General features: G+C 43.7%; 1 protein-coding gene across 1 annotated transcript; it reads right to left on the minus strand.

Moving 5' to 3' along the window:
* POMP (proteasome maturation protein) lies at positions 1 to 27,572 on the minus strand. Its single transcript, XM_033950444.1, has 6 exons — positions 27,418 to 27,572; positions 23,572 to 23,672; positions 19,759 to 19,819; positions 18,436 to 18,537; positions 13,608 to 13,701; positions 1 to 585 (listed from the first exon to the last, which is right to left on the minus strand). The coding sequence occupies exons 1-6, from the start codon at positions 27,418 to 27,420 to the stop codon at positions 518 to 520; spliced, it is 429 nt and encodes a 142-aa protein (XP_033806335.1). The 5' UTR covers positions 27,421 to 27,572; the 3' UTR covers positions 1 to 517.
* Positions 27,573 to 27,848: the final 276 nt, after the last annotated feature.

Here is a 27,848-nt window from a genome sequence, read left to right on the forward strand (position 1 = left end):
TCATTAACATAATCCACAGCAACCATTTTATTACTTAAAAAAAGTTTTAATAAAATGTTTTAAAATTTTTATGGAACACTAAATTGTGATGTAGTCAGGAAATGTCTGGTTTGTAGAAATGTGGAGCATTAAATTAAATATTTGGATTTTCCCGCATACTTTTGATTCAACATACTTCCACTAATTTAAATAGTTTTGTCTTCAAATTACACTTTTTGCTGTTACAGCCAGCTCCTGGGTCAAAATTTAACAATATTTAATCACACAGGGACAACAAATGAAATTACAGGGACAACAAATGAAAACAGTTAATATATTACCAGATAGTTTTTAGTAACTATTTTAATGAAGAAAAATGATACCCGAGAATGTAAGCCAAAATTTAAACTGCAATTTGCCACTTGTATCATCTTATATTGCAGTGCAAGGAAAGAGTGCAATTTCTGGAAATGTGTATATCATCACAATGCCCTCCCTCACTTTCTCTTCAATTATAAAGATCAAGTAGGCAGCCTTTCTACCATAAGCCAAGACTATGTTCCAACATGACATGTGGTTCTCCCATGACTTCACTTTGTGACGAGTCTAAAGAATGAGATAAAAAAATGAAATGTCAGACTAACCATACAAACACTCATTTGGCTCTTCCACCCAGTCTGTTATACCAGTGTTCTTCAACCTTTTTACACCTATGGACCGGCAGAAATAAAATAATTATTTTGTGGACCGGCATCGGTCCGCAGACCAGCGGTTGAAGAACACTGGGCTAAGTCGTGGGCCAGACCCTGCCCATCTCTACCCAATCTCCACCCCAGACCCTGCCCCATAGTCCTAATTGTAGCACTATTTTTTTCCATTCATTTTTCATATACACACACACAATATAATCTTATTAAGAACACATCGATCGCACCGCGGACCGGCAGTTGAAGAACACAGTTTTGGGCCTGATGCACATGCCGGCCCTGTGGACCGGAAGGAAATTTCTATGGATCGGTGGTTGAAGAACACTGTGTTATATAATTGTACATTTTCTCAATAGCAATGTGCACAGGAAAATAAAATGTCTAGTAGGTTTGACTTTTTTGCCTAATTTCCAAACTTTTTTTTGATTCATATGTATAAACAAAAATTCTTTAACAAATTAGAACTTTTTTTAATTATTCAAAATTTTTATTAATGATTGCACAAATTGACAAATATAATAAACAGCAGCATCTGTATTATATTTTCCAGGGCTGTGGAGTCAGTACACAAAACTTGACTCCTTTACTTGTGGTAACTCCACTTGACTCTGACTCTTATCTATATAGGAGTTTGGGGAGATGAGGACAGAGCTCACAGGGACTGGGGGGGGGCATGTAGGAATAAACTTTGTCCCCGTTATTCTCTAGGTGCTACTTTCACCAATATAAATATCATAAAATATATTACATTTTGTAATCAAAGAATTTAATATCAAAATATATTCTACAAGTAAAACATCCTGAAACAAATGGGTTAATCAAATTATCTGTGAAATAAGAAATTTAAGCATAATATTTGCATGACATACAATTTAACTCTATTAGGAGTCTGAGTTGGAGTCAGCACATTTTCACCAACTGCACAACCCAAAAAATAGCTTGTCTCAAGACTCCAGAACCCTATTATTTTTATCCTGTTACAAGTTGTATATTATACCAGCCATCATCAATTTTGTACACACAAAAGTTAAGGTTAACAAACATCCCTATTGCTCAGTCAATGCTTTTCGATTACTACAGTTCCAAAACCAGGTCTAGTTCAGGGTAGTGCTGCCCGATTCAGACCTTTCCCCCCTAGCCCCCTAAAGCATGAGCGGCAGCACTGCTCTTGCTGCCCAGCCGCTGCCGCATCTGATTTAGAGGGCGAGGAGGGAGGGTCAGTCAGGAAGTGCTGCTGTCTACTTCCCCCCTGGCCTCCCCGAAGGACTGCGCATCCCCCGGCCTCCCCGCACCATTTACCTTATAGCTTCAGCCTGCAGCGAAGATCGCGGTTACAGCGTCTTTGCAAAGTGCTTTAAGCCGTTTCCTCCGCCGCGATCCTGCCTCTGACGTCAGAGGAGGGATAGGACCGCAGCAGAGGAAACAGCTCAAAGCACTTTGCAAAGACGCTGTAACCGCGATCTTCGTTGCAGGCTGAAGCTATAAGGTAAACAGTGCGGGGGGAGGCCAGGGGGAACAGAGGCCTTCCCGGGGGGGGGGGTGCGCAGTCCTTCAAGAGGGGGCAGGCTTTCAAGGGGAGAGTGCAGACCTTTAAGGGGGGCCACAGGGATGGTGGCACAGGCAGGCCTTCAGGGGGGACAAGCCTTCAAGGGAGGGGAACAGACCAGGGATGGTGGCATAGGCCTTCAGGGGAGGGGGGGCCCTGGTGTAGAAGTACACGGAGGGAAGGGGGGTTCAAAGAGATGTGCATATGCCGGACTTTGGGGGGGAAGAAATAATGGGTCTAAAAATAGATGGGATTTAGGGAGGGAAGGAACAGAAAGGGAGAGAAGTAGGACACAAGGGATGGTGTGGAGGGGGGATAGAGATACTGGATAGGAGGGTGGTTGGGAAAAGAAAGCGAGAGATGGTGGACCCTGGGGTGGTGGGGAAGGAGGGAGAGATGCTGGATGAAAGGGTAGTTAAGAAAAGGTGGATATGTGGATGGAGGCGAAAAAAAAAAGAAAGATGCCAGACCTCCAGGGGAGGGAAGGGAAATGGAAGGGGAGGACAGAGATGGCAGATGGATGGTTAGCACAAAGAAAGAAGACAACCCTGGCAAGCAAGTTATCAGAAGACAACCAGAGCCTGGGACCAATAAGATTTGAATAATGACCAGAGAACAAGAGGTAGAAAAACTAATTTTATTTTCCATTTTGTGATTACAATATGTCAAATTTGAAACGTGTATCCTGCCAGAGCTGGTGTTAGACCACAAAAGTGAGCTAGGATTTAACAGAGAGGAAAAGTCTTTTTTGTTTGTTTATACCACAGCACCAGTTGTGGTTAGGAAAAGGCAAAGGGGGTGAAGAGGCTATAAAATAAACCCACCAGGATGTTTGAGAAAAAAACAACCAAACAAACACCCAATTGGGCAGGAAAATCGAATCAAATCGAAAAACCAATTCAATAGGCTGAACTCGAATTGAAAGTTTTTTTCCTGAATTAGGCAGCACTAGTTCAGGGTATTCTCAATGAATATGCATACAGTGGCTCTCCTGTCTATGCAAATTTATTTCATATTTATTCATTATTGGTATCTTGGCATCTCACTTTAGAAGAACATACAGATTTGCTAGTCAGAAAATGTTTCTCGGTCTTATGGAAACTCCAAACCATTAAAAAATATTTTGAAGTAGCATCTGCTAGTTCAGTCTTCCATCTTAAGTATGCTCGTCTATTGCGATATTATTTATTTGGATACATATAAGAAAATACTGAAAAGACTTAAGAGTTCTTCAAAATTCAGCAGTTTGCCTAATTTTTGGTTTGAAAAAAATGGGAACATATTACTCCCTATTATCAAAAACTACATTGGTTACCGTGTGCCGTGATTGATTCTGGGTGTGCGAGGAGACGCCGGCTGACTAACCACAGAACATGCCTCTCACCATGAGAGCCACATCCTAGAGGCAGTCAACTAGCAACAGCACCTCTCCTCCTCTCTGCACTCCCCCAATTTCAGGTTTATCAAGCCCGGAGGCCCTCCAGCCATGGCAAAGAGAAAGACATGGGCATTCCTATAAGTTATGTGCACCGTTACAGATAAGACCCAATCCACACCTAAGTTAGGGCCAGGCATTTACACCAGGTTTTGGCATAAATGGCAATGCCTAAATTTTAGATGCAGAAATAGGCAGTTTTCTATAAACGGCAGTTTTCTCAAGACATTGTTTAGAGCAGTGGTAGTCAGCCCAATACTCAAGGACCACGTGGCCAGTCAGGTTTTCAAAATCTGTCATTCATATTCTTTGTGGATATCCTGAAAACCCGACTGGCCAGGTGGTCCCCGAGGACTCGGTTAAATAGCACTATTCTCTAAACCAGGGCTAAGTATGGGGTTTTTTTTGCATCATATATAGAATTACCGTATTTTCTGCTCCATTAGATGCACTTTTTCCCCCCAAAAAAGTGGGTGAAAATAAGGGTGCGTCTTATGGAATGAATATCCAAAGCACCCTCCCCCCCACCTGTTACATTATTTTAATGCTACCACCCTCCCTTGCTTGCCGGCCCTCTTTCTCCCCCCGCCGGAGGAGGGGGGGAGGAAGAGTGCTGGGGCCTGCCTGGGAGGGAGAGGCCGGGGCTTTCTTGCTGCTTGCCTGGGGGGGGGGAGAGAAGAGGCCTGCTTGCTTACTTATCAACCCTGCCTGCCTGCCCTGTCCCAGCCTACCACTAGACCACCAGAGGGGGGGCAGGATGCAGAGCTTGGCAAGGAGTTTGGGGATGGGTGCAGAGCCTGGCAGGGCAAATTTGGTTCAGAATGGTTTTTTTCTCATTTTCCTCTTCTAAATCTAGGGTGCATCTTATGGTCAGGTGCGTCTAATGGAGTGAAAAATACGGTCCTCAGTGTATATGTGCACTATGCAAAATGTTCTCTCAATGAAGTGATATCTATGAAAGTTTATAAAAAATGTTTCCTTTAATAGTATTTTATAAAAAAAAAACCAACACACAGCATTCCATTTCTACCTTGTCTATCCCTATAGTCCATAACAATCATTTTTAGAATTGCTTCTACCATGTTGCCTGGGACCAACGTCTTACCCGCTGGTTTATAGTTTCCTCATGCCACTTAGAGCTCTTTTTAAGAATCTGCATTACACTGACCACCCTCCAGTCCTCTCAAGTGGCACAATCAGATTATAAATCAGTAGTTAATAGATTAGCAATTTCATGTTTAGCTTCTTTCAGAACTCAGGAGCAAATGCCATCTGATTCTGCAGACTTTGTTACTCTTTAGTCAATTTGCTCTATTGCATCATCTACTGTAGATTTGCAATGATTTGCTTTAATTACTCTGAATCAATCATCATCACCGTCAAATAAAGCACAGTTACTTACCGTAACAGGTGTTATCCAGGGACAGCAGGCATATATTCTCACATGTGGGTGACGTCATCTACGGAGCCCCGATGCGGAAGCATTTTCAAGCAAACTTGATTGAAGATTTAAGTTTGCTCTGCTGCTCCACGCATGCGTGCCTTCCTGCTCCACTAGGGGGTGCATCCCCTCGTGGTCTCCAGTTCACTTAACTAGCCAAGGGGCCAACCTCGGGGAGGTGGGCGGGTTGTGAGAATATATGCCTGCTGTCCCTGGATAACACCTGTTACGGTAAGTAACTGTGCTTTATCCCAGGACAAGCAGGCATGATATTCTCACATGTGGGTGACCTCCAAGCTTACTGAAGAGGGATGGAGGGAAGTTGGCAATTTAAGCAAATAGATTTCGCAATACCGATTGGCCGAACCGGCCATCGCTTCTGGACAGGGAGTCCAGACAGTAGTGGGAGGTGAAGGTATGAACCGAAGACCACGTGGCAGCCTTGCAGATTTCCTCAATAGGTGTGGACCTGAGGAACGCTACGGAGGCTGCCATCGCTCGGACTTTGTGTCCCGTTACTCGACCATGCAGCGCGAGACCAGCCTGAGCGTAGCAAAAGGAGATGCAATCGGCCAACCAGTTGGACAAGGTGCGTTTGGAAACTGGGTGGCCTAACCGGTTTGGGTCGAAGGACAGAAACAGTTGTGGGACTTTTCGGTGTGGCTGAGTGCGTTGGAGGTAGAAGGCCAACGCTCTTTTGCAGTCAAGGGTGTGGAGCGCCACTTCTCCGGGGTGAGAGTGGGGCTTTGGAAAAAACACGGGTAAGACGATGGACTGATTGAGATGGAAATCAGACACTACTTTAGGTAGGAACTTTGGATGGGTGCGGAGTACCACCTTGTCGTGATGGAATACTGTGAAGGGTGGGTCCGCTACCAGAGCTTGTAGCTCACTAACCCGCCGTGCGGACCGTGAGCGCGAGTAGGAAAATTACCTTCCAAGTGAGGAATTTTGGATGGCATTTGTCTAGTGGCTCAAATGGAGGTTTCATCAGTTGAGCCAGAACCACGTTAAGGTCCCAAACCACCGGGGGAGGTTTGAGAGGGGGGTGGACGTTCAGCAGACCCTTCATGAAGCGAGTGACTAAGGGATGGAGCGAGAGGGCTTTCCCTTCCAGGGGCTGATGAAAGGCCGCAATTGCACTGAGGTGTACTCGAATGGAGTTGGTCTTTAGGCCGGAATGAGATAGTTGGAGTAGATAGTCAAGGACCAGGGGGACGGGGACCGACACCGGGTCCTGGCTGTGGGAGGAGCACCAGGTTGAGAATCTGGTCCACTTTTGGGAGTAGCAGGTTCTCGTCAAGGTTTTTCTAGAGGCCTCCAATATCTCCTTGACTGGTTGAGACACGGGGAGAGCAGTCAGGGGGAGAGAAACCAAGCATTCAGATGAAGAGATTGAAGATTGGGATGTAACAGTGAACCCTGACCCTGTGACAGTAGAGAGGGAAACAGAGGCAGAGGCAGTGGATCTCTGACACTGAGTTGAAGTAGAAGGGAAAACCACGGCTGGCGTGGCCAGCGAGGGGCAATCAGGATCAGGGTGGCTTGTACTGTTTTCAGGTGGACAAGCGTCCGCAGTATCAGAGGAAACGGCGGGAACGCGTACAGGAACCTTCCCTCCCAGTCGAGGAGGAAGGCGTCGGCCTCGAGTCTGTCCGGGGAGTATATCCGGGAGCAGAAGAGAGGCAGCTTGTGGTTGTGAGGGGACGCGAACAGGTCTATTTGAGGTGTCCCCCACTGTTCGAACACCCCTCGTAGGGTCTGGGAGTGTAGTGACCACTCGTGTGGCTGGAGGAGGCGGCTGAGTCTGTCCGCCAGGCAGTTTTGTTCTCCTTGTATGTACACCGCTCGAAGGAAGGTGTTGTTGGAGATTGCCCATTTCCAGAGGCGCAGGGCTTCCCGACAAAGGGACCAAGACCCTGTCCCCCCTTGTTTGTTTACGTAGTACATCGCTACCTGGTTGTCGGTTCGGATGAGAACCACTCGGTCGTGGAGCAGATGTTGGAAGGCTACAGCTGCGAGATAGATGGCCCGAAGTTCTAGCACATTGATGTGGCAGCGACGGTCTTGTGCTGACCACATTCCTTGGGTGCGTAGGCCGTCCAGATGGGCTCCCCAAGCGTACTCCGACGAGTCCGTGGTGAGTACCTTGCTGTGGGGTGGGGTGAGGAAGAGCAAACCTTTGGAAAGATTTGAAGAGTCGGCCCACCAGCGGAGCGATCGTTGCAATGAACGAGTCACTGTCACGGGGCGGTCGATCGGGTCCCGGTCTTGACGCCATTGAGACGCCAGGGTCCACTGAGGGATTCTCAGATGGAGGCGGGCGAAGGGTGTGACATGGACGGTGGAGGCCATGTGGCCCAGGAGGGTCATCATCTGTCGAGCTGGTACCGAGGTCAGCAGGGAGATCCTTCGGCTCAGACTTACTAACACCTCCAGGCGTGGAGGGGGGAGGAAGGAACGGAGGAGAACCGTGTCCAGCATGGCCCCGATGAACTGCAAGGACTGCGAGGGGCGTAGTTGAGATTTTGGGAAGTTTATTTCGAACCCCAGACTTTGTAGGTAGGTAATAGTCTGTTGGGTCGCTGAGATAACCCCTTCCCTGGACGGGGCTTTGATTAGCCAGTCGTCCAGGTAGGGGAATACCTGGAGGCCCTGGGAACGTAAGGTTGCTGCTACCACCACGAGGCACTTGGTGAAGACCCGAGGTGATGATGCTAGTCCGAAGGGGAGGACTCGGTATTGTAGGTGCCAGTCCCCTACCTGGAAGCGCAAGAACTTGCGGTGAGCGGGGTGCACTGGGACATGTGTGTACGCCTCCTTGAGATCGAGGGAGCAGAGCCAGTCGCCCTCGTCGATCAGGGGGTAAAGTGTCGGTAGTGAGAGCATCCAAAATTTTTCCCGTACCAGGAATTTGTTGAGGCGTCTCAGGTCTAGTATTGGGCGTAGATCTCCCGTTTTCTTCGGTACCAGGAAGTAACGGGAGTAGAAGCCCTTCCCCCGTTGGTCGGGGGGAACCTTCTCCACTGCTCTCAGGCGAAGCAGGTCTCGAGCTTCGGAGAGGAGTAGGGATAGCTGAGTCCGGTTGGGAGGGCAATTCCTTGGGGGGTTGTCCGGGGGAATGGCCCGAAAGTTGAGAGAGTACCCTGATGAGATCACGCCAAGGACCCATGCGTCCGACGTGATTTGTTCCCAGCGAGGGTAAAAGGCTTTGAGTCTACCCCCGATGGGAAGGAGGCCTGGGACTATGGCGGAGGGGGCCCACCCCCTTCCGCGTGTCCCGTCAAAAAGACGGGGATGGTTTGGTGGTCGCAGGCGGTTGGGACTTGGGCATGGCCCTGTGGTGGGCTTGCGGACGCCTGGGTGGGGGCCGCGAGAAGGCAGGGGTGGACTTTTGTGGGTAGCGGCACGGAGGGGCCCTATACGGCCTGGACGCTGGCGGTTTGGGCTTTTGCCGGACAAGGGAGGCAAACGAGCGTTCATGTTCGGAGAGGCGTTTTGTCGCCGCCTCGATAGTGTCATCGAACAATTCCTTTCCCACGCAGGGGAGGTTAGCCAAACGGTCCTGTAAGTTGGGGTCCATGTCGACCAGGCGCAGCCAAGCTAGTCGGCGCATGGCGATAGCGAAGGCTGCTTCTCTGGAGGAGAGTTCGAAGCCATCATAGGCCGCGTGGAATAGATGAAGGCGCAGGTTGGAGAGGGACTCTAAAAGCAGGCCGAACATTCCTTGCCGGGAGGCCGGTAGGTCAGTCTCAAAGGCTCTCAATAGTCCAATGAGGTGTTTGAGGTAGGATGTGAAGGTGAAAGTGTAGCTTTGCACCCTAGAGGCCATCATTGCGTTTTGGTATAGTCTCCTGCCGAACTTGTCCAGGGTTCGGCCTTCTCGGCCTGGGGGGACCGCTGCTGAGACCCGGGACGGGTGAGCCTTTTTCAAGGAGGATTCTACTAGCAGCGATTGGTGGGAGAGCTGTGGTTGCTCGAATCCCGGGTAAGGTACTGTGCGGTACTTGGCCTCCATTTTGGAGGGTACGGCCGTGACCATGTAGGGGGTCTCCAGGTTCCTGAAGAAGGCCTGTTGGAGTACCAGGTTAGGTGGTAAGCGAAGGGACTCTCTGGGCATTGATGGCATATCCAGCTCCGCCAGGTACTCCTTAGAGTATCTGGAGTCGGACTGGAGGTCTAAGTCCAATGCGTGGCCCATGTCTTGGACGAAGCGAGTGAAGGATGGGCGAGATGTCCCCGGGGCCCCGTGCGGGGTCGGGGAACGAGACCTTCGTCGGGTGGAGAAGGATGGGGAGGCTTCCCTCGAGTATCGAGGTTCATGCTCTGATCCATGCTCCGAGGCTGGGGAAGCACTGTGAGAGTGTTCCGGGGTTGTCGATCTTCGGCGTCTCGAGGAGCCCCTCGGAGACGATGCCGGGGTTAGGGGTACCGATCGATGTCGGATTGGTGACCTCGATCCGGACTCCCTCGGAGAATACGTCCGAGGGGGAGTTCGGAGGATGCGCGGGTTGGAGAGTGATAACTCAGCCACCCTTAGTGGTCCCGTACGAGGTGTGGGAGAACGGCCTCGTAGGGTTGGTGAACCTCGGGCCTTCTTGGAGGCACGGCGGTTCGAGGTTTCTGTTGTTTTAGCCTGACGTTTTGCCCCTCGGCGGTCTGCGGAGGGGGAACGTCTCGGGCGCCTCAGCGAGGAGTCCGAGGAGGATGGGATGCGGCGAGGGTTGCGCACCTTTCCTCGAGGTTGTTCGGTGCGAGGCTCAGGCTGGTCTGGCACATTCGAGGTCGATTGAAACTGGGCCATTGCGGTGGACAGCTCCGACGTGATCATCGCTCGGAGTAGGTCCTGGAAGACGGGCACGGACAGCATCGAAGGCATGTCCACTGCCTCGGTGCACTCCACAAGGGGCGACCTCGTATCAGAGTATTCCCGTGTGGTGGAGGCACGGCCCGAAGGGCTTAGTCGGGGCTGTAAGCATGGGGCTTCCGCCATGCGTTGACGTTGTCCCCGAGGCTGGCTTCTTCGCTGTTACAGAACCTGAAGAGGGAAGAGGGGACTTACCCGGGGCCGAGGCTTTCTGTTGTCCCGAGGACTTCGGGGTCGAGTCTCGAGGCGATGCCGAAGTATCCGGGGCCGAGGTCAAGGCCGGGGCCGACCTCGAGGCCGAGGTGGGGGGTTGGTCAGGGGTGAAGAGGTCCGCCATGCGGGCTTTTCTTCGGCGGAGGGCCCGGTTTTGGAAATTAGCGCACTGGGGGCAGGAGTCGGTTGGATGAGCCGCCCCCAGACAGAGGATGCACCGGCGATGCGGATCTGTGAGAGAAAGAAGCCGCTCGCACCGGGTGCACTTTTTAAAGCCGGTCAAAGGCCGGGACATTAAATCGAAAGTAGCCGCGGCTCGATTAGCCACGCGGCCACGGGGACCCGGAAGCCTCCGGGTCGTTGAAAACGAAGCAGGAATCAAATAAAAAGGTAAAGAATTCGCGCACAGCGACTTAATCGTGAAAAAACAAGAAAAAATCGCGGTGCTAGAAGGCAGTTGGGGCAGAGCCTGAAAAACACGGCTTCTAGGCTCGCGGAAAATTTTGAACTGGAGACCACGAGGGGATGCACCCCCTAGTGGAGCAGGAAGGCACGCATGCGTGGAGCAGCAGAGCAAACTTAAATCTTCAATCAAGTTTGCTTGAAAATGCTTCCGCATCGGGGCTCCGTAGATGACGTCACCCACATGTGAGAATATCATGCCTGCTTGAACTGGGATAATGTCCTTGTGTAATCCTGATTTCTGACATCTTCCTCATTAAAAGATCTAGCTTTAGCTTCTCTATTATTACCGGGATCCATCTCAGAATACTGAAGGAGCTCAGAGAGGTTCTGGCGAGTCCTATTAAAGACTTGTTCAACAAATCTCTGGAGACAGGAGTGGTTCCTGGGGATTGGAGAAGAGAGGATGTGGTCCCTATTCACAAAAGTGGTCACAGGGATGAAGCAGGAAACTACAGGCCGGTAAGCCTCACTTCGGTTGTTGGAAAAATAATGGAATTGTTGCTGAACGGATAGTGTACTTCCTTGAATCTAATGGGTTACAGGATCAGAGACAACATGGCTTTACAAAAGGTAAATCGTGCCAAACGAACCTGATTTAATTTTTTGATTGGGTGACCAGAGAGCTGGATCGAGGACATATGCTAGATGTAATTTACTTAGATTTCAGCAAAGCCTTTGATACGGTTCCTCATAGGAGGCTGTTGAACAAACTTGAAGGGCTAAAGTTAGGACCCAAAGTGGTGAATTGGGTTAGAAACTGGCTGTCGGATAGACATCAGAGGGTGGTGGTTAATGGAAGTCGCTCGGAGGAAGGAAAGGTGAGTAGTGGAATCCCTCAGGGTTCGGTGCTGGGGCTGATCCTGTCCAATATGTTTGTGAGTGACATTGCTGAAGGGTTAGAAGGAAAAGTGTGCCTTTTTGCAGATGATACCAAGATTTATAATAGAGTAGACACCGAAGAGGGAGTGGAAAATATGAAAAAGGATCTGCAAAAGTTAGAGGAATGGTCTAATGCCTGGCAACTAAAATTCAATGCAAAGAAATGCAGAGTAATGCATTTAGGGATTAATAAATTGGAAGGAACCGTATATGCTGGGAGGTGAGAAGCTGATATGCACGGATGGGGAGAGGGACCTTGGGGTGATAGTGTCCGAAGATATAAAGGCGAAAAAAAGTGTGACAAGGCGGTGGCTGCTGCCAGAAGGATATTGGGCTGAATAAAGAGAGGCGTAGCCAGTAGAAGGAAGAAGGTGTTGATGCCCCTGTACAGGTCATTGGTGAGGCCCCACTTGGAGTATTGTGTTCAGTTTTGGAGAATGTATCTGGCGAAGGACGTAAGAAGACTTGAAGAGGTCCAGAGGAGGGCGACAAAAATGATAGGAGGCTTGCACCAGAAGATGTATGAGGAGAGACTGGAAGCCCTGAATATGTATACCCTAGATAGAGGAAAGGAGGGACAGGGGAGATATGATTCAGACGTTCAAATACTTGAAGGGTATTAACAAAGAACAAAATATTTTCCAGAGAAAGGAAAATGGTAAAACCAGAAGACATAGTTTGAGGTTGAGGGGTGGTAGATTCAAGAACAATGTTAGGAAATTCTACTTTACGGAGAGGGTAGTGGATGCCTGGAATGTGCTCCCTAGAGAGGTGGTGGAGAGGAAAACGGTGACAGAGTTCAAAGAAGCATGGGATGAACACAGAGGATCTAGAATCAGAAAATATTAAATATTGAACTAAGGCCAGTACTTGCATGGTCTGTGTCTGTATATGGCCATTTGGGGAGGATGGGCTGGAGAGGGCTTCAATGGCTGGGAGGGTGTAGATGGACTGGAGTAGGTTTTGACAGAGATTTCAGCAGTTGGAACCCAAGCACAGTACCGGATAAAGCTTTGGAATCTTGCCCAGAAATAGCTAAGAAGAAAACATTTTTTTAAATTTAAATTGAATCAGGTTGGGCAGACTGGATGGACCATTCGGGTCTTTATCTGCTGTCATCTACTATGTTTCCTCCCCGAGTACTTCTTTTAGCCCTTGTTCATCTAGCAGTCTAACAGATTCCTCCAAATGTTTTTTCCAACTGTACTGTTGTGTTTGTCATCAGTTTTTGCCCCTATGGCAAGTTACTTTTCAAATTCTTTTTTAGCTTGCCCTATCACTGTTTCACATCTAGTTTACCAGTGCTTATGCTCATTCGGGTCTGCTTTCCAGTTTTTGAAAGGTGTGCTTTTGCCTTTTCCACCTCACTATTAAAAATGATAATTGTTTGGCTTTCTTTTGACACTTTTAATGAAAATATATTTTAGCTGGGCTTCCAAAATGCAACCACTCTTAATTTATCTAAATTTCTCATAGTTCCTTTTTTTATATATAAACAAATGCATAGAATCTGTCCTCAAATGACTGCATTAAATTCAATTGCACCAAGATCATTGTCACAAAGCAGATCCACCAAGTGATGCCCTTGCTTTGCACACACTGATTCTCTTCCTGTACATGCTTCAGGCTCCAAGTGTCTGCTAATCCAAAACAACTGAACTAGACTCATCTCACTGTATCCTATCGCCTTAGTGTTCCGTATCTTGTTATTAACCGTTATGTATGTTACCATGTAACCCATTCTGGGCTCCTCGGGGAGGACAGGACATAAATCTAAATAAATAAATATACTGTAGAAATATAAATAAAGGAGTTTAAGTGGAGATACCATAAATAAAGGTGTTGGAGACAAAAGGTTTTATATGCCGACTCCACAGCTCTGGTAGAAAGCTGTTATTTATTGCTACTAGGAAATTTTTCACTCCTAGCCATGTCCCAGTATGACATCTACCCAGTCAATATTGGGGTAATTGATGTGTACAATTGGTAGATCCAAAGTACTACCAATTTTATCTTAATTCAATGTGAGAGTTTGTATCACTCATTATCTTAAAAATAAGGAAATTAATATTTACCATTTAGAATATCTTCAAAACCAATACATTCATCATTCCCTTTCAGTGTGTCCAGTGCTATGTTTGAGCTCCGAAGAAATGGGAGACGTTGAACCTAAAAAAACAATAAATAAAATTACACCAAGATTCAAAACTTTTCAAAAAATACTTTAAATCGTGGCTTGACAAATCCTGGGCACTAGGTCCCCATAGCACCTATAATTTCATACTATTGCCTCTATCATAACAGCTGCAATATGGCTCTCTAAATCTGAGCCATATGATCCTCAAACCTCCAAGCTAGTCAGAGTCTCATTAAAGTGGAGAATGCAGTAGAATTCAAGCCGAAAAACTAAATACTTTCTTATGAGTTGACTCTTGAATTTGTGCCATGATGTAGGCAAGCCAAAACTAGTATTTGGCATTATCAAAAAGTACACAAAGTACAAAAAGCCCCTGACATATCACACACTAGCGCTGAGATTTCAATGTTGATAGTCACACTTAAAAGGATCCTCAGAACGCCACCCAAGCAATATAGCTTAGTGTGACAGGACTCCTCATCAATCCTTATGAATAGAGTACGAGGTCTTTAAATTTTGTTAGTGCTTTTTCTTTTTATCATTTTTTTTTTGTGATTTTACAATAACTTTTTATAACTACGTTTAAATTTAGCTTCAATTGCTGCTGCTGCATCAGCCCTGCCGAAGCGTTTCATTACTTCATCAGGGTCGGGGATAATTCCAGAGCCAGCCTGAAAAGCTGTATGGCTTAGCCTTTCAAATAAACCGCCATAGCTCTTAAAAATCAAGCATCACATGTCTCAGGCAGTCACAAAACTGCCATACCTAAACAACTGTTTCAATGGCAGAACAGCTAGCAAAGTAAAGAGTAGTTGGTTAGAACATGGATTAAAATGGGAGCGATTGATCCTTACTAACACTGTAAGACTGAGTTTAAGGGGTGACTGACTGGCTAATTAGCAGGGAGTGGGTTAAGAGAGGGAGATTTGTAGGGATGGGGTGGGTCACTGAAGGGAAATCTGCTGGAGACACAGAGAAAAAGGGGAGCCTGGTAGGGATCTGGACCATGACAAGAAGGTGAAGTAAAGAAGCAACTAGTCACTATTTTATTCCTATATCCTAGAACTGAAATAAGTATTCGGTGAATTCCACAGCTTTATTTCTTAAGTTCTAAGAATAAGCTCCTTAGAATAGAAAACACTTTCTGAACTACCAATTACATTTTAATATTTATAGTCTGCTCTGTTATTCTAGGCAGATAAAATTCTGGCAGAGAATGTGGTGAAATCAGTTAGCTTAGCAGGGTTTTAAAAAAAGGTGTGGCTAGTTTCCTAAAAGGAGTCCATAGGCCATTGTTGAGATGGCTTGGGAAAATCCACTGCTTATTTCTAGGATAAGCAGCATAAAATTTGTTTTATTATTTGGGATCCAGCTAGGTACTTGGGAACTGGCTTGGCCACTGTTAGAATAGAAACAGGATGCTGGGCCTGATGGACCTTTGATGTGTCCCAGAACGGCAATTCTTATGTTCTTATTCTTTAACTTGGTCCAGTTTTTATAGCATTGCTATGCTTTCTGCTGGTGATATTTTCATCCTATTGATGTTCAGTCTCACACTCTGTAGACCTTTCAAGATGCATATTATCTGGTATTCCTGCCAGTAGTATATATCACATTATGCAATACATTTCACTGGAGACTTTTTTTTCTTACAAAAAACAGGGCAAGATATGGAGCTAGCTAGTGACCACATGCAGTAACCAAGATAGATTTCAAAATGCTCAATAACAGTACAATATGTTCCAAGTTCCCTATGATTTCAAATAAACTAAACAGGTCCATTTCTCTGTGAGAAATAAAAAGGAGAAATTCTTAATGTCAGGGGCATTGAGGACATATGAAAACCATGAGCCTGGGGGGTCACTGGACACTATCTGTGGAAGAATGAAAGGTCCACAAGATACTGGTCAGCTGGGAGCCTGAGCCCACTTGCGTGACTCCTGACTCGCTAAAAGACCTCTTATGAGGATCCCGGTTATCCAAATTAGCTCTCCACATCAAATTAAAAAAATTCAGGAGAAAAAGCCTTACTGATAAAAGTAAATAAAAGTTCACCAAATCTCATTAACACCACCTTATGTTTCTTGGACTCTGCTGCTTCCATGCTCTTACACTTAGGTATGGCGATGTTCAAGGGTCCCGGGAGGGATTTTCTCATGGTAGACAGCCCCCCCCCCCCCCCCGAGGTTCTGCAGCCCTAGAGACCAAAGGGTAGGCTAAGCCTGACTCTCCTGCCCCCCCCCCCCTTTCACATGCTGCATAGCATATGATGCAAAGGCATTCTTCTGGCATCCATCCAGAGCAAAACTGGCATGGATTAGGGGTAATAAAAGTCTTGAGGACTCCATCCCTGCCAGTTCCGAGGCAAAATGAGGTGGTGATATGTGTGTCAGTGTATTATAGAAGATAATGAAAAAACATGCGATATAAAATTAATGGCTTCAGCGGTTCTTGCAAAAATGCACCTACAAGAGCATCAAGTTTAAAAAGACCCTTGCAGCATTTTCATCCTAAAGTGTTAGAAGTTGTGAATCTGAAAGATAGCAGTACTAACATTTCATCTACCTCAGGGCAAAAAAAGAGAAAATATCTACTGGAGGCCAAACGCAAATATCAAGATTCTTTGCCTCAGACAAAGTTACTGTAGCAATGACACCAGAAAGTTCAAAACTCATTGAAATGGCAGTGAAGAATAGTGTACTCCTTTCCTTTTTTTTCACAACCACCCTTTTTAGGCTTAGTTGGAGAAATGGCTAGAAAACTTGGATTTTCTCTAGAAAGAGGAAGTATAAGGAAAATGATAATGGAAGAAGCCAAATGTAAGAATAAACGAACTCAAAAACGTTTGAAGGGACAGACTGTATTTATTAAAATGGATGCATGCACACGTCAGAGTCAATTATTTTGCTACTGATGTTAAGATTTGTTGATGTAAGTAATAGTGTGATAGCTCAGACATTATGAGTAAAGGACACCCAAGCACATCACACCAGTGAATATCTTCAGAAGTTAGTGGAAGGTGTTTCAAAAAAATTTTGAAATTACAAAGGAACAGATCCTATGTATTGTAACAAATAATGCTCAATTAAGAAAATGAATAAAAGTTTATGAAGATAAAGATACCATTCCTGCAAATGACCTACAAATGGAACAGCAATAGATGAAAGCAGAGAATCTCAAACTTTAGATAGCTATTGTTGAAGAAGCATCTATGTTATAGTTCAACATATGCATTGTGCTGTACATACACCAAGTAGCAATAAGAGATGGACTGAAAAATCATCATGCAGCTTATTGGCAATTTGAGGCAAGTGGCTGTTGCAGCCAGGATACCTAAAACAGATGCTATTCTGCTGAGACGTGCTGGAAAGAGAGCCATTTTGGACCAAGCAACACGGTGGGGAAGCACTTACACCTTGGATTACGAGCATAATCCGTTCCAGGAGCATGCTCGTAATCCAAAATGCTCGTTTATCAAAGCGAGTTTCCCCATAGGAAATAATGGAAATTCGCTTTGATAGGTTCCCCCACTCCCACCTCCCCCCCCCCCACGAGAACCGGCATTGCTCCCCCCGAAGGCCCCCTGCGAACCGGCACCCTCCCCCCCACGATCCGGCACACACACCCCCTGCCGCAATCTGAGGTCCCCCCAACCCACCCGAACCCTCTTCTTACTTTGCTGTAGCCTCCGCAGCAGCACCGGCACCAGCATGTCCTGTGCATTGGTGCCGGTGCCGGTGCCGCTGTGGAGGCTACAGCAAAGTAAGAAGAGGGTTTGGGTGGGTTGGGGGGACCTCAGGTCATGGCGGTGGGGTGCCCGATGGCGGCGGGGAGGGTGCCGGTTCGCAGGGGGGCACTCGCAAATCGAAGCACGCTCGGTTTCCGAGGTGCCGATTTTGCGAATGTTTTGCTCGTCTTGCAAAACACTCGCAAACCGAGGTACCACTGTATTAGATAAGTGTTTGAACTAAAAAGACTTTCTTGAGGATTTGGACAACATAAATGTTTCACTATCTGAAAACCTGTGGGCGAAGTGGTGGATTTAGAAAGTCTACTTTCTCACCCTTTTATTATCACCAAGAGGCTGCAATCTAAGGATTTAAACACCGGGTAAATTCTTATTGGAGTAGAAAAGTTTGCTGTATTTCTTTTTTTTTTTTTTAGTTCAAAATTTTTATTGAAGTTTTTTAAGAGTGAAACAAAACAACATCCAAAAAAAACTTAGAAAAGTACAGGCATTATCATCATGAATTAAGAAAATAAGTCTTAACATACTGTGCTGTATTTCTTGAACAAAAGAGGAGGATTAATTGCTTATGGCATTGTATCTTCAATGAAGAAAAGAGTCTCTTGCTGGATAATCAAATCCTGTTAGCTGCTGTTTACATTGAGCCAATGAGCTCAGTTTTGTTAAGCAATGGCCAAGTTGCTAAAAAGAAAACAGGCACTCTATAAAGTATCAGTTCGCATGAAAGGGTTACAAGTACAATCTGAAACACCTCAACCACTGGATGAACAAATTAGCACTGGTTCTCATCCTTTTCAAATGAAGAATTAGACTTTGAAGCCTACTTGGATAGATATATAAATAATGGAGTTGGAAAGCAAATTTTGGGTTTCAGGAGTCAGAGGTTTTATGTACCAATTCCACAGTCCTGGATTTAGCAACTGGCAACAGTTAAGAGTAACAGAGCCTATCAGTGAAATACATAGGTCTAGCAGCTATTATTGTGTGAACTTGAGGGAAAGTGTTTACAAAAGCCCACCTGTTTCACTGCCTTGTACTCCATTTGCAGTTTCAGAGGTGCATGTATCCCCTGAATATTTCTCAATGTAGAAAAATTCATTTTTTCTTCATTTGCCTGAAACTAAAGAAGAACAATTTTGAAATGCTGCATTTCAAGTGGAAATACTAAAAAGATTTTAAAAACATGCTCAAAGTGCTGAGGAAAGAGATACAAACAGAAAAAAACTGGAGTTAAAAACAAATTTTCCTTATGAGTACATTTCTGGGAGTTTTGCTTGTGGATGACCCCTAACCTTTCTAATCTAATAAGGTAGCACTGGGCAATGTGTAGAACATGAAGGTAAGAGCCTCCTGCTTGCTAGTCCCAAACTGTGAAGAAACAAACTTCAAATTACTTTAAGACACCTACACATCAGCATGACATTCAAGCTATTTCAGAGTAGTAATTTTTTGCTATTCCAACACAGAATACCACAATATTTTGGTCAGAATTTAGTATTTTGTTGGTAATTTAGCTCTTTTTCTTTTTAGAATCTATTTTAATTTAAAACAAATACATTTGATCTCTCTACAATTCCTCCTCATAGGCCATTCCCACAAATGAAGAGACACTAATTCTGTCACTAGTATGCATGCTGATAGGAGTGCCGCATAAACTTCTGAAAGGTAACAGCTGGACGTGAAAATCCATGCAGAATATGCCAAGAAAGAAAAATGAATATGGACAATTCCTCATAATCAGAAAGGTAATATAGTCAAGAAGGTGTGTTGGTATCTTGAAAATCTTATATATAACACAATCTCTACCCAGTAACATGGCTAGTACTGTACATGAATGCAGATTTCAGGCCGTAATGTCTTCATTCTTTTTATGCTGTATTTTATACAGCTTTGCCGACATTTAAGTGGGTAGAACCCTGCATTTTTGTACTTATATTCTCTATTCTAAGATCAATTGCTGTAATATTCTATTTAGGACAAGATTGTCTTTATTAACCTTTTCCTATCGTAATAAATTTTACGTTACGCTAGTTCCAATCGTAATTTTAGCAAAGTTTTGTATTATTCACCGTTATCATTTACGGCTATTGTAAACATAATGTAAATAAGTCACAAGTCTGTAAATTCAAATATTTTGTGTTCCTATCGTGTACTGTATGTCCCATGCCATGGGACATACGATGGCAACGACATTTTTGGAATGTCCCATCAGCCAAGACACACGATAGGAAAAGGTTAAGTCTTCATTCTGTTCATTCCAAGCAAGTATAGTACTCCAGGATTAAAATGTGGATTTATTTCTTATTGTGTTCACCGTAGTCAACCAAATTATCATACTTACATTTTTCTCCGATAGCTCCAAAGGGTGACATGGCAAAAGTTCATTTTTCACACTGGTAAAACTGTAAATACAAATTCAAGCTTACTTGAATCTTAAGGCTCAGGGGAAAAGATAGTAGTTAAGAGAATAAATATTAAAAAAAAAAGGAAACAAAATCTAATAAAAATCAATGTAATGTGCTGCAGGTCAAGATACTATCATGATTTAAAAGCTCACAACTGGTAAGATGAAGAGTATAAAAGATAAAAATATGAAAGAACTATGGAGAGCTTTTCCTGAATTCACTCAACTCAGCACCGATATCCTGATGGACAGACCGAGAAGAACACCACTACCTGCAACCTACCTGAAAAGGTCAGCCACTTAACAAGGATGGCCAATTACCAATAAGATCGTATTTTTCTGACATAAAAAGGAATCTACTTTTATGGTAGTGAGAGTATGTGTTTGTTCATCTGACCTTTATATTTTTTTTCCATTAATAACATTTACCTTAGGAATTTTTATTCTAATTTTACATCGTTTCATATTTCATATTTTGCCTTTGTAAATAAAACCTATATTTCTCTATTATTGCTAAGTAAATTCTTGTCACTTATCAGGAAATATTTGTATGAGGGAGACTGATCTTGGATCAGCTAAATATAAAGGTTTGGTCTCCCCACCACCCAAGAGTGCTAACCCAAGTTATTTATGACATATCTTTATCCTATTTCTGACCAGTGTCAGTGGTGTTTACTCATTATTTCCCACACAGCTTAGGGCTAACAAGAATTTCTATAACAAAGCATCCTACTAACTTATCCTCCAGGTAAAATCAAAAAGAGGCATGTCAACCAAATCAGAGCCTGACTGAACAAGCAATCATTCAATTTACACAGGTCAAAAATAAAAAACAGAAAGAAATGGAATAACATAATCCACATAACTCTTCCCACTGTCACCTAACAGCCTATGCATAACGAACAGGACGTGAAAGGGGCTAGGTTCTGGACTGGACTACAGGACTCCAGGAAACAAGATAGAAAATAAACCCTAAATTCTCCTTCCTCAGATTCCTCAAGTGCAAAGTACCAACAAGAACATCCATGTTACAAACTGAAGTGTCAAAAACTATGAATGGACAAAATAAAGGACATGGATGTCTTTGTGGTCATTTTATAACACAAACATTCCTATGCATTTAGAATGACTCCATATGGGGTGGAGGAATAACCTAATGGTTAATGCAATGGGCTGAGAACCTGGGGACTCCAGATCAAATCCCACTGTAACTCGTTGTGACTTTTTTCTTTTTTTTAAACTTATGAGCCCTTCAAGGAAAGAAAATTACCTACTTTACCTGAATTTGCACTGCTTCAATAGCCTTTGGGATTGCAGGAGGCATATAAGAATAATAATTAAAAAAAAAAAAATTATTACCTGGATGTGCTAGGTACCAGGTCTAAATAAATACCAATGAGAAAAGTAAAGTCATGGGATAGGAGGCAATGTTGAGTTGTGGATTAGGAATTGGTTATTGGACAGAAAACAGAAGATTAGTGTTAAATGCTCATTTTTCTCAATGGAGGAAGGTAAATATTGGAGTTCCGCAGGGATCTGTTCTGGGACCAGCGTTATTTAACTTATTTATAAATGATCTGGAAATTGGAGATCAGAACAAGCAAGGTTATTAAATTTGCAGATGACACTAAACTGTTCAAAGTTAACGCCTGTAGACTGAAAAATTGCAGGCAGACCTTGGGAAATTGGAAGATTCGGTATCCAAATGTGGACAAATGCAAGTGATGCACATTTGGAATAACAACTCAAATCATAGTTACCAGATGCTAGGGTCCATCTTGGGGGTCAGTGCCCAAGAAAAAGATATGGGTATCATTGTAGACAATATGCTGAAACCTTCCACCCAATGTGTGGTGGTAACCAAAAAAAGCAAACACGATGCTAGGAATTATTAGAACAAGGACGGTAAACAAGACTAAGGATGTAACACAAGACTAAGAACATTATAATGCCTCTGAACTGCTCCAAGGTGAAACCTCATCTTGAGTACTGCGTTCAATTCTAGGCACCTTATCTCAAAAAATATATAGCGGAACTAGAAAGCTTCAAAGAAGAGCGACCAAGATGATAAATGAGATGGAACTCCTCTTGTACAAGGAAAGACTAAAGAGATTAGGGCTCTTCAGCTTGGAAAAGAGATGGCTGAGGGGAGATATGACTGAAGTCTACAAAATCCAGAGTGGTGTAGAATGGGTACAAGTGGATTGATTTTTTTTACTCCATCAAAAATAACAAAGACTAGAGGAAACTCAATGAAGTTACAGGGAAATATTTTTAAAACCAACAGGAGGAAATACTTTTTCACTCAGAGTTCACTCACATTTCCAGAGGATGTAGTAGGAGTGGTTAACGTAGGTGGTTTTAAAAATGGTTTAGACAAGTTCCTGGAGGAAAAGTTCATCTTCTGGTATTGAGACAGACATAGGGAAGCCACTGCTTGCCCTGGATCGGTAGCATGGAATGTTGCTACTAATTGGATTTTTGCCAGGTACTTGTGAGTTGGATTGGCCACAATGAAGGCAGGATACTGGGCTAGATAGACCATTGATCTGACCCAATAAAGCTTTTCTTAGGTCCATCTCTGAAATCAGAATTGGATGTCCATATTTTGCCCCCTTTCAGATCCCACCCCCCAAAATAACCCCAGACCTTGACCCCCTTACTGTAAAGATGTACTGAAGTTTTGGACTCTGTATCACAGGTTATATGTTGTTAGGCTTCCACAGCTGGCATCATGATAGCTGCAGTTGTCCAGGTTAAGACATGATGAAATCCGGACAATTGCAACAATCTGTATTCCAGCTTTATAAAATTGGGATTTGGACATTCATGCAATATGCATGCTGGTTTTCAGACATCTAAGACACAAATAGAACTGATAAAAAGGGCTATAGTCACAGAAATTGCACACACTGAATATTATTCCTAAATTGCTATCTTGTGAAATTTAACAAGGCTGATATTTTTGTTTAATGCATCTTTGATCCAGTAAAACTTGAATCTGTTTCTAAGCATATGATTAAAACCTTGTCAATGAATACCAAATGCGTTGCATGCTTAAAATAAATTCCAGTATGAGAGACATAACAACAGTTAATGTTTTCTTGGGGGCAATGGCTCCAAATTAGTTAGTTCTCAGTAGAAAATGATACTGGGACAATTTTTCCCCCTCCCCACAGGAACTCAATTTCCCTTCCTCGAGAGTTCTGTCCTTGTTTCTGCCCCACTCCTGCAAGCTCTGTCCTCATCTGAACAAACCTTAAACACTTTAAAATCATAAATGTTCAAGGTTTATAGGTTTAAAGGTAGAGCTTGCAGGAATTAGATGAGGACAGAACTGGAAATTGAGTTCCCACGGGGATAGGGAAAATTTTGCCTCCATGTCATTCTCTATAATCTGCACATACCATGACAGGAATACCACCTTTTTGTAATTAAACAACCACACCCAAAGCAATTTACATATATGCAGGTACTTATTTTGAACCTCACCTAAACCAAGGTACATGGAGTATGATCTCAGTCTCTCAAGTTTACCAACAAACACTCATTGCAATACATCATGTTATCTTGCAAAATTTGCAGCCAGGTCAAGAATCCAAGTATAGATTGGTTTTGTGCCTCCAGCCAGCTGGGATAAAATGATGGGTTAGGCAAGTTAAACAAACACTTAGTTTTCACTTGGTCACTGCATACTGTTGAAACTTCAGCTTTGTTAGAAAAGCCTTATCAAAACAAAAGCCAACCTACCCTGCGCGCAGAGTATCCTGTATTCCATATGCTCCAGTATGAGAGGAAAGTTCACCGATTGGAATACTGTCCTTCAGCTGTGACCCTAGTCCCCTGGTATTCTGGAACACATAAAAGTTATGCATTATCGACTTAAAATTATCCAAGTACTGTTTGATCAACTATGGGGGGGAAAAAAAGAGCTTGATTCTAGTGAAATACAAATTTTTAGCTGTGAAGACAACCTTCAAAGTACAAGAAATATTGGTCTACACTAGCTTCTGACTTACTAATGTAAAATTCATAGTAGAGTACCTCCATAGTTAAATGTTCCTGCCTGGATTGAGCTCATACATAAAATCAAGGAATCATTTGAAAAATCTGTGGTGCCACTTGTGCCCTAGGAGCCTTTTTACTAAAACATGGTAATTTATACACTGACCACACATTTTAATGCAAAATTAATGCGTACTAACTGCAAATCCTGTGTGGTAAATGTAGGGGACATGTCCTGCATTTAACACACAAGGCAAAGAGTTACTACAAAGCAATGAAGTAAAACTCTGATGTCTCAATCTGTCCTCCTTTTTCTGGAGTCATATCGTAACCCTACTAGAAAGACACCACATTATATGCAGTACCAGATAGCACAGAGAACCCGCACTATCTGCCATGGCATGTAACATAGCACACAAGTCCAGGAAAGAAACACAAAATTATGCCATTGCTGCAGTAGCATTCCTCTTCCCACTCTCCTTCTCGACACCTGAATATAGCAAGGCCCTCCGTTTATATACTCTCCCTCCCCCCTCCAATAGTTACAGCAACTGCCATTCCCCTCCTTTCTCAACAACTTGACACTCCCATCACCCTCACTTCTTTCCCTGGCACTTATCGGGGGGCCTCCTTTGGAGGTCCAGTGGTATATGAGCCTCCTTACCGCCATCCAGATCTGAACTGGGCTCTAAAATGCTCACTATGACCCCTAGTGGTCATTTTGTGTACTAATGCATCAGAGCAAAATGACCAATAGGTATCATGGCAGCCATTTTGGATCCTGGCAAAATCTGGATGAAGGTGCAGAAGAGGAGGGAGGGCCTTACCTTCATAGTTGTATATCAGGGATCTCAAAGTCCCTCCTTGAGGGCTGCAATCCAGTCGGGTTTTCAGGATTTCCCCAATGAATGTGCATTGAAAGCAGTGCATACACATAGATTTCATGCATATTCATTGGGGAAATCCTGAAAACCCGACTGGATTGCGACCCTCAAGGAGGGACTTTGAGACCCCTGTTGTATATAATCCTAAATCACTCATGCTTTCATGTTTGGTTGCTACACTTGCCTGCAAAGAAATATAGTCTTTATATTACTATAAAAGAGCTTGTCTGTTCATCATTAGTTCAGGGGATAAGATTTGAGTCCAATTAGAGGGAAACATAACTAAGATAAATACCGAGTGCTAAACAAATTCCATACACTTTGTTCCTCTTGCAATAGATCATTGTGGGACCTCTGAACATTCATAAGTAACCATATATGCCACAAAAACATGGGAGTTTTACCACAGCAGCTGTCTTTTAAATCTTTATTTTTCTTTAATGTAGTCTGTCTATCTGTTTGAGTACGTCTTCGAGACTTACCTCCATTGACGATAATTTCTCCTCTTGATCATTTTAAAATCCATAGTGTACTTGAGGCATTGTTTTGACAAAGCAGCACTCACTCTTTCAGTACAATTACATACTAAACATATATGATGAAATCTAGTTTCCCTTGTATGACTGAAATTTATTTTCTGTCAATTTACAGTGTTCCTTAATCTGTTAACTGCTTAGTTCTGTTTGTTATTTTAGGGGTATAGTAAGTGGTGAAATAAATAAAAATATTTCATTTCCCAAGCTCCAATTAATTCAGAATGCTGTAGCATGACTAATAGAGAGTTTAAAGTGGCACACCACATCACACCTACCCTATAGTGCCAAGTTTAAAATGCTGTTTGATTTTCAAGTCCTAATACAAAATGTGATGAGTTATTTATAGATTGTTAGCTTTCTACACCAGTGTTTCTCAACTTAGTTCTCGAGTACATCCTTGCCAGTCAGGTTTTCAGGATATCCACAATGAATATGCATAAACTTCATTATATGCAAGTTTGTTTCATGCATATTCATTATGGATATCCTGAAAATCTAACTGGCAAGGGGGTACTCCAGAACTGAGTTTTTGAGAAACACTGTTCTACACACATTTGAGGCCTCCAAGACCTTCTCATGGAACATACCTAGCTGACCCTCATCAAAGCAAATCATGTTGTGACACTTACCAGCAAAACTTCAGAGAAGTAGCCCACACACTCTGGAACCCACTCCCATAGGAACAATAGTTAACTGAAGGCAACCTCTACTTCAGGAAGTCTAGAGAAACCTGATTCTTGTCCTAAGCCTTTAACAGCAGTGGCAACTGACTATCCATTAACTTCACATCTGGACTACCTTGACACAAATGTTTTAAATTAAACTGTTCCACAAACCTTAATCAACCACACAATTTGCCTTCAGTATATCCCAATCCCTTTATCTTACCCATCTTGTTTGGCTATTAAGATGGTACATTGTATTGTGCTGACTTTGTATAATATACATGTTTCAATACACTGATGGATATATTATATATTTTTCTGTTATATGAATGATTTACTATGCTGTTATTGCAATTACTAAAACTTTAAGTCACACTTAATCTCCATATTTACCTCATTGTTTTAACTGTGGTTTTACACTGCCATTTAATTATTTTGCTGTTGTTATAAACAACCTTCATTTTGTTGACAGCATATCAAGCTATAGCTGTTGTACATCACTTTGGGCGATTCTCTTCTTAGAAGTAGTTAATAGAGCAGATTCTAATACATAAATACTTAAAGACCTCAATTCTATATGCATTTTAATTTATCATGGGAGTGTCTCTTTCATCAGCATCATCCAAATATCTTATTTTCCAATGTTTTGCGCTCAGGTAGATGTGAAGCAGCTTAAGTGTTTGATAACTACAAAGTATACATATGTAGATACAGAGCAAAACCAAAAAGAGAAGGGAAATGGAATAATATAGCACAATTCACTTAACTGTTCCCGTTACCACCCGATAGCCTATACATGACAGGTGCTGTTCCATAACTTGGGTATGTTTAAATGAGTTAATTGCCAATAACGGCCCTTAATCAGCATTAATTACACATATAACACCATTTAGGCATAGTCTGTAAACTTATCACTTAAATTCTATAGCTGGATCTTTAAAGGAGGCATAGGAAGGGCAGCAGGTCTCCTTTTTCTTTATCACCTTTTAATATAGAAGGTCCCTGAAAACTTGGAGGGCAATGAAAAGATTACGGACTATGAGATATTTAACATTACACGTAAAGCATTAAAACTACTAGAGAGCCCGTACATTCAGTTTAAAAAGTCAGCTCCCTACATATCATGGAAAATCAGAAATGAAAACTACTCGGGTGAGAATCTCAGCGCCCCCACCCCTACCCGAACTCGAGGGCCGGAGGAGTTTGTAGCCGAAGCAGCTACAAACTGAAAGAGATGTCTTTTACTTTCAATTTGCTGCGACTTTACACCCCAGGGCACCAATAAGCGCAAGAGGTGGGAGAAGAGAGAGAGAGAGGGAAGCACCGAAGAATCCCTGCGGGAAAGGTGGAAGAGGAGGAGCAGCAGACAGAAGACACACAAGAGCAGCGAGCAAATAATAAATCATAGATTAGACACCGACAAAGAAGCAGAAGCTCAACCACATTACAGCTTAATTTCTGTCACCCCAACCATCCATCCACCAGACGCTATAAAACACAATTTACCATCTTCCGCTTGCAAGCGCCTGTCTCTTCAAGAATCTGGCGAGCGTACTTCCGCCGCTTTCTGCTGCCTCACTTCCGCGCGCAGCCGAGTTTACGTCACCGTCCTTGACGGAAGTGAGCGCGAGGCTTGGGCGGAAGTTGGGTCATGGCACGGAAAAGAGGTGTGTGTCCCGGATTGAGAGACTGCTCTGTTGTTCTGGGCATAGGAGGCAGCTAGGTGGATGCTTCTGAGTGAGCTCCTTCGTCGTGTATAGGGGTGGGGAACACCCCCAATCGTTTTGACGATTATGACTTTTGGAACCTGTTTCGTTCGTGTGGGGGACTTTGCTGACTAGCAGATTTTGCTGTCATCCGTACAGCGGGCAGCTTCAGGCCGACTTTTCGAGCAAACTGGTGACAATTAGCCCTTGTACTTTCCTCTTGGAAAGACG

This window comes from Geotrypetes seraphini, chromosome 6, assembly GCF_902459505.1.
Source record: "Geotrypetes seraphini chromosome 6, aGeoSer1.1, whole genome shotgun sequence".
Classification (NCBI taxonomy): Eukaryota; Metazoa; Chordata; class Amphibia; order Gymnophiona; family Dermophiidae; genus Geotrypetes; species Geotrypetes seraphini.